Source organism: Limulus polyphemus, unplaced genomic scaffold (assembly GCF_000517525.1).
Source record: "Limulus polyphemus unplaced genomic scaffold, Limulus_polyphemus-2.1.2 Scaffold1217, whole genome shotgun sequence".
NCBI classification, from domain to species: Eukaryota; Metazoa; Arthropoda; class Merostomata; order Xiphosura; family Limulidae; genus Limulus; species Limulus polyphemus.
Window position 1 is genome coordinate 118,302 of NW_013666827.1, and position 8,214 is coordinate 126,515.

Below are 8,214 nucleotides of genomic sequence, written 5' to 3' on the forward strand. Positions count from 1 at the left end.
TTCTTTTTTGTGAGTGTAAAACACTTAAATTAAATAGTTCCATTTTGAACTAAGAAGCATAATTACATAGTGGCAATTAAACTATTTTAGAAGGAAAAAAATCTATTGTGCAACCTAATTTTTAAGATTTGATTTAAAATGGATGTTTTATTAATTAACAACTATGATGTTTAGGTTTTATTAGAACTTGTTCTTTAAAGCAGTGTATTATTACTATAGAACATAGCTTTTAGAGTGAGGGATACTTGTGGTGCAGTTTTATTTTTCCTGAAAATAGGGTTAGCTAAGCCTAATGAACAGTTTTTAGAATGAATGTGATTGTTGCAAACATTCATCATTGTTATTAATATTTAATTAGGTGCAATACAAACAGATGGTTGATTGGACCAGAGAACTTGACTACTTGGATACAACATGGAAGTACAGAAAGTGGAGACCAAAAGTTTCTGTGAAAGAAAAGTATGTTTGTGTCATTGTATACATTACCCATCATTCTTTCCTGTTAATTTTGTGTTCTTTGTTCAAAAATACAAAAAATTTACCATAATATTTAATCGATTATATCCTGGATTCTTTTGTGTTCACCATCCAAATAGTTTGATGTTTGCTCTTCTAATACTTACCAGAATTCTATATGTTTTCTTATGAGAATGCTCCCAGTCAAATGTTAAATGACACAAAATTTCCACCCAGTGTTATAATAGGAACAAGTAATAATTAATACCAAGTTTTTTTTAATAACTTCATACAGCAGTTAGCTAAAGGATAAGAAAAAAGATGTAGAATGGATAATTTTCCTGAATAAGCAAAAAATATAATGAACTAAGACTAATTCAAAAAGCAGAAAAAATAAGCAAAAAATATAATGAACTAAGACTAATTCAAAAAGCAGAAAAATAAAATGAACTTTTATTCCATTATGTTAACCAAATGTACATGGGATTGATCCCATATTGAAGAAGGAATATTAACTATAATTCTGAATTTACCATATCTATGTACACAAAATGTGGCATGATTTTAATAAAATGTGGAAGTCTGTTGTGCACAAAAAACAGATGTGTTACAAAGGTAATTGCACTTAAGATATGTCTTTGAATTGATGACTTCAGTCTGACTCGGACTCTGACAAGTCAAATTTCAAGGTGATGTTCTTTTAAAGAATATAAATGCTTTTGTTTGTCATACAACTTGCATAACCTTTAGAACATATGAAATCCATTTCTGCAATTTTTTTCAATATCCCTGTATATCTAGTATTTACTCTCTTTTCCTACAAATTGTCAGTAAATCAGCAATGTAGGGTAAAAATGAATAGTTGATAACTCAGACATCAAATACATAATACAATGTGGAATGGAATTCTGTAAAAGATTGTGGCTTTTGCACTTTGACCTCAACCTATGTAATAAAGTTAAAGATTATACAATAAACTTCTGTTAAACGCATTCCTTATGTTCTTCAAAAATAAATGATGTTTATATTATTTTCTTTATTCCATAGTTCTTTGGAACTATTATTGGTTTCAAAATTTTAACAATTGTTTATACATTTTTAAACAAAGTTGCTAAGGAAAAACATAATTGTTTTAGTTTACTTTTAATGAAGATTTTCATGGTTCAACCTTCCCATTTAATTCAAAGCCAAAGCTTTTAGCTTACCACAGTAGGTTTATTAGTTGAACTGGTGTTTTCCATATAACTTCAGCTGTAATGTTTACATATGAGTTTATAACAACAAGCTAGCTTACTATCAGTATGACTTCTTTTCAGAATAATGCCATTGTTAATGGAAATTAGAGATTCCACTTGAAACTTGTAGTGTTTTTGTTAGTACACCATGTTGTCTTCTCACTTTGTTAACACTATTTTTCATTCCTGAACACAAACTAGTGTAAATGTAATTTATTCTGTGTGTTTCTGTAGCACTAAAGCATGGTGGGATTATGCAATAGATGCTCATATGGAGTCTCAAAGACAGAAAAACCAAAGAAGTACTTGGGATTTTGTGCTAAAAAGAGCAAGAATGAATGTTGAATATTTTAAAATTTACCACATTCATCTGACACAGCCAAGTAGTTTAACAACAGCAATGAAGGTATGGAACCAGCTATTTATTTTCATAAAAACAATGTTTAGCAGTGTTCCCTCTAAGATGCGAGGCTGCTTAACAACCAATCAAGTGCTGGGAACTTCATTATCCCCGCCGTGCACATCCTCAGTAATGGTGAGGAGTCTCAACATTTTAACATCCTCAATGACCCTGGCAGTTGATAGGCCTAAAGTCCAAATAACCAACTGGTAACATTGCAAAACAGCCTAATGATTCAATAAGGTCGATGGTCTGAAAATATCCCCCCCCCAGAAAAGAAAAACTGGTAGTGCACATTTGATTGTTACGTTGATACTTGTGCACATGAAAAAATTCATTCTGCACATGGATTGAAAAAAATTAGAGGGAACATTAATGATTGTTTGTCCTTAACAAAAATTTTCCACCTGCTGTAATAATCTGTTATGCTTATAGCATTTTATGAAAACAGTTTTGTTAGCTTTGTTCAAAATTCTACAGATCCGAATGCTATTCTTAACTTACAATATTTCATAAGTTACTTTTTTTCTCTGAACCTGATCTATTATTGTTTATTATCTTTAAGGCTTTCTATGCACATGATTTATTACTTATATATTATCTTTTCCTCTCTATAAACTTGGTGTTTTTTAACACACATTTCAGAATCAGATGGATAACATTGAACAGGATTTGAACTTTGAAGAATTGTGTACACTGAGAGAACTTGTTTTTAAAAACGTTACTGCTGAAGAAAAGACTAAAAAGGTTGGTGGGACGTTATTATGTAGAACAATTTTCTAACATTTATTGAAATATGAGGAACTGAATATTTAGGTTGGGGCTTCGTTAGAACCAAAGTTATAAAATTTCTATGTTTTCGTATTAAAACTTGTTTCTCTGTGTCAAAGAATATGTGTTTTATAAAGTCAAGTAGGTAAAGATATGATAAATACAGGTCTTAGGTACCTGATACTTAACTCTTACAGTGTAGGGTATTTTTAGGCATACGTTGCATCTTTGAATCATCCTAGCCAAAAGTTATTCATTTGCCAGACTAAATATTATGTGAACAAATGAATGTAATTGTTTTTTAAGTTAGAGCTGGAGAATAACAATAACTTTTTTGTTTTTATTACTTTGGATAATGTAATAGATTTACCTGAAATTACTGTGGATAATGTGATAGATTTACCTGAAATTACTGTGGATAATGTGATAGATTTACCTGAAATTACTGTGGATAATGTGACAGATTTACCTGAAATTGCTGTGGATAATGTGACAGATTTACCTGAAATTACTGTAAATAGTGTGACAGATTTACCTGAAATTACTGTAAATAGTGTGACAGATTTACCTGAAATTACTGTGAATAGTGTGACAGATTTACCTGAAATTTGCTGTAAATAATGTGACAGATTTACCTGAAATTGCTGTAAATAGTGCGACAGATTTACCTGAAATTGCTGTAAATAGTGCGACAGATTTACCTGAAATTGCTGTAAATAGTGCGACAGATTTACCTGAAATTGCTGTAAATAGTGCGACAGATTTACCTGAAATTGCTGTGGATAATGTGACAGATTTACCTGAAATTGCTGTAAATAGTGTGACAGATTTACCTGAAATTGCTGTAAATAGTATGACAGATTTACCTAAATTTGCTGTGGATAATGTGATAGATTTACCTGAAATTGCTGTAAATAGTGCGACAGATTTACCTGAAATTACTGTGGATAATGTGACAGATTTACCTGAAATTGCTGTAAATAGTGTGGTAGATTTACCTGAAATTGCTGTGGATAATGTGACAGATTTACCTGAAATTGCTGTAAATAGTGTGACAGATTTACCTGAAATTGCTGTAAATAGTGTGACAGATTTACCTAAATTTGCTGTGGATAATGTGATAGATTTACCTGAAATTGCTATGGATAGTGTGACAGATTTACCTGAAATTGCTGTGGATAGTGTGACAGATTTACCTGAAATTACTGTGGATAATGTGACAGATTTACCTGAAATTGCTGTAAATAGTGTGACAGATTTACCTGAAGTTACTGGGGATAATGTGATAAATACTTGCTGTACTTCCTGTTGATATTATTATGGATCTTGGCGATAATTATTGTAAACATTGCAAATGTGATGACTTTTGGACAGTTAATTTTTGCAAAAAACAAACCAATAAAAAAACGATAATATTAATTCTACCATAATACTACTTCAATTTTTGTACAGTGTTTTAAAAAATATTTGTAACAGAATTTTAGCATTTATATTGAGGATTATCAATAATAACTACATGGTTTAAATAATTACTTGTTGTTATATGATTACATTCAGTGACTACTGAACCGGATTTAGTTAAAGTGAAAAGGTTGGAAAGTAAAATAACAGAAAGTGGACATGGTTATTTACTTTGAATGTTTTGATAATAAAAATTGATAATCACACTGTATATTTTAACTACCAGTTTGTATATTTTTGATGTTAAAACCATCATTATTTTTTATAAAAATGTACATCTTTTTTCCAGAGAATATCTTAAGTTTTATAAGTTGTACAGTTCTTGATAAGTTCTAGTTTTTATTAACTTGTGTTTAGAAAGAAGAAGTTTCACACTCCCGAGGGCAAGGTATATTGCAAGGATGGTTTCCTACGTGGACTGGGTGGTACTCAGATTCTAAAATATCTGGAAACACGGGTAGTGTTGAAGAAGAATATGATGATACATTATCTGGCAGTTCTAAGTCGACAATATCTTCTACATCTTCCCCAACTGAAGCAGAAATCTTGAAAAACAAAATAGGTAGTGTTGCTGGATATTGAAATTTTCGTTAAGTGTGGTATTTACTAGTGTCACTGGATATTGAAATTTTCGTTTAGTGTGGTATTTACTAGTGTCACTGGATATTGAAATTTTTGTTTAGTGTGGTATTTACTAGTGTCACTGGATATTGAAATTTTTGTTAAGTGTGGTATTTACTAGTGTCACTGGATATTGAAATTTTTGTTAAGTGTGGTATTTACTAGTGTCACTGGATATTGAAATTTTCATTAAGTGTGGTATTTACTAGTGTCACTGGATATTGAAATTTTCGTTAAGTGTGGTATTTACTAGTGTCGTTAGATAATGAAATTTACTTTATGTATGGTATTACTAATGTCGTTAGATATTGAAATTTTCGTTAAGTGTGGTATTTACTAGTGTCACTGGATATTGAAACTTGCTTTTAAGTGTGGTATTTACATGTCACTGGATTTTGAAATTTTTGTTTTTTTTCTGATATGTTAAATTTTTAATAATTTACCAAAATGAAACTGTGAAGGTTTAAAACAGTGCTCTATTTTATTAATAGCAAAACTATTAGTGATTATTTTGTACAAACTATAACCAAAAACATAAGATTTAAATTAATGTTTACAGTACACTTATTATGGCTCAACACTGTATAATTTAAAACAATGTCAACTGCTATTAAAAGTTTAAACAAATAGTGCTATAGGAATTTAATTTCATTTAAGGTTTGCCTTCTGGTGACTCATTGGTAAGCATTGAAGCTTGTATTTATAAAATTCGTGGTTTGATCCCAGCAGTGGCTACAGTGTAGATAGCACAAAAATATTGAGGGTTTAAAAAATAAAAAGAGGTAAACAGTTAAAAGTTTGTTTGATTTTTTTGTTGTTGTTATAACGTTTCAGAGGAAGAAATCTTGGATGCCCTCGACAGTGTGGAAAATGACACTTTATTGAAACGAGACACGGTTTTTGCCAAATTGAACTTCTGTCTGCATTATGGAACATTAACATTATTTGGCAGTAACACGTCTCACTCAACTGTTTCATCTCCTCAGAGTCCAACACAGGATTATGAAGTTAACAAACCTCTTATGGAACTTGAATTTTCGGATGTGAAGACCTGTATTGAAACAAGACCACGTACAGGCTCTTTGCTGTTTGAGCTAAAACTGGGAGCTTTGTATCTTCATGACAAAGTCACAACAAATAGCATATTCCCATGTGTGGTTATGCCACAGAATAAGGTAACATCATTAGTTATGTTGTTTATTTTTTACAAATTGAGTATTTATTCACAAACACATGATAAAATATCATAATTACAAAACTTGTGCTTTAAAAACTACAATTTATACAACAGTGCTAAATTTTTTACTGTACTTGTAAATTCATATTTTAATTGACTAAAATAAAGAAACAAAATAAAAATACAAGCTTAAATTATACATTTTCTAATAACCTGTTAGAAATTTTCAACTTTTTAAATCTTCTAGTCACCGCAGCTAACAAAACAAGAAAAATCCTCGTTAGCCATGACTCTTCTAATTTTTTTAGGCAGGATTACTGTAAATTAAATTATTTCATGTCAGTTTAAGATCTTCGAATATTTCTCATCACCATCTTAGAAGTATTCTGTTGAAACTGTATTTGCATATAAAGTACACTGTCGTAATAATAATTTTTTTTTCCTTTTTATTAGGTATATTTTTGTATGCCCACAAGACCAAGTGTGGGGGTGCGATATACCCGATTCAGTTTTATTACTCATCAAGATCTCTACCAGCCTACCCCCAAATTGAAATTCATTCAGGCAGGGTTCGAGTAAATTAATTTACGAGACCTTGGGTGTGGTCATATACATCATTCAAAAAGGGTTTGACCTCCTGAGTCCAAAATTGTAATTATATCTCAATTCGGTCAAGAGCTATGATCTAAAAGTTTTTACTTAAAAAATAACAACAATAATTCAGAGCTATTCCGTGAACCACTATGCCCTGGATAAAAATCAACGTGAAACAAAATTTAGTGACATAAAAGTTCCTCCTAGGGTTCTTGTTATAATTTTTTTATAAATCTCTAGGGAAATCCTGATGTTTCAGCGTTTGTTTAAAACAGTGTATATGTATTTGCTGACTTTGGCTTTACTGAAAACAAATTTTTATATTTTGAATCTTCACTTGTAGTTCTGACTTTCCAGTTTGCCACCTTAGCCAAATATACTGTAATGTGAGACTTAATATAACTTGAGAATATCTCTCTAATTTATCATCTAGATTTCTGGATGGAATGTATGTCCTAAACACTTATAATTTATTTTTCTTCTGCTGTAATTACTTGTATATCTTACATATATCTAATGATAAATGATGTAAGTAAACGAAAGTGCAATTAATATGCATGATCAAAAAAGTTAATTTATTGCCTCAATATCTTGTAAGAGGTAATCTTGAAATGAACAAGATTTTATTATGTACACAATATTTAAATTTCTTACAGGTAGTTGTGTAGTTTGGAGCATACTTTAACATTAATAGATACATTTTTAAAATATGCTGTGTGGTTTGGAGCATACTTTAATGTTAATAGATACATTTTTAAAACATGCTGTGTAGTTTGGAGCATACTTTAACATTAATAGATACATTTTTAAAACATGCTGTGTAGTTTGGAGCATACTTTAACGTTAATAGATACATTTTTAAAATATGCTGTGTGGTTTGGAGCATACTTTAATGTTAATAGATACATTTTTAAAATATGCTGTGTGGTTTGGAGCATACTTTAATGTTAATAGATACATTTTTTAAATATGCTGTGTAGTTTGGATCATACTTTAACATTAATAGATACATTTTTAAAATATGCTGTGTGGTTTGGAGCATACTTTAACATTAATAGATACATTTTTAAAACATGCTGTGTCATTTGGAGCATACTTTAACGTTAATAGATACATTTTTAAAACATGCTGTGTCGTTTGGAGCATACTTTAATGTTTTACCTGAATATACATTAAACAAAAAATCCTATACTACCAAGGGAACTTCATTAGTTTTAATACTTTCTGTGTAGTTGAAGGAAGATTTGTATGGAAAGTAAGCTGTAATTAATAAATATATTTTTTTTGTGACTTATGGTTATATTTTCATAAGAAGAAGCATAAATAAGATATTCTTAATAAGAACTTTATTCCACTGCAATAATTTTAAAAAGTAGATACAAAGATTGTATTGCTAAGTGTTTGGGCTTTATAGGAAGTGGTTTTTTGTACAGTAGTGTTTGGGCTTTATAGGAAGTGGTTTTTTGTACAGTAGTGTTTGGGCTTTATAGGAAGTGTTT

At 30.2% G+C, this 8,214-nt stretch overlaps 1 protein-coding gene across 1 annotated transcript in view; it reads left to right on the forward strand.

The window, feature by feature from the left end:
* Positions 1-8,214, forward strand: part of LOC106462652 (vacuolar protein sorting-associated protein 13D-like) — a 120,480-nt gene that overhangs the window by 18,529 nt on the left and 93,737 nt on the right. The window contains exons 10-14 of the mRNA XM_022389967.1: positions 359-459; positions 1,926-2,097; positions 2,737-2,838; positions 4,681-4,885; positions 5,779-6,119. Of these exons, the coding sequence (XP_022245675.1) occupies positions 359-459; positions 1,926-2,097; positions 2,737-2,838; positions 4,681-4,885; positions 5,779-6,119 (921 nt within the window). The remainder of the gene's footprint in view (positions 1-358; positions 460-1,925; positions 2,098-2,736; positions 2,839-4,680; positions 4,886-5,778; positions 6,120-8,214) is intronic.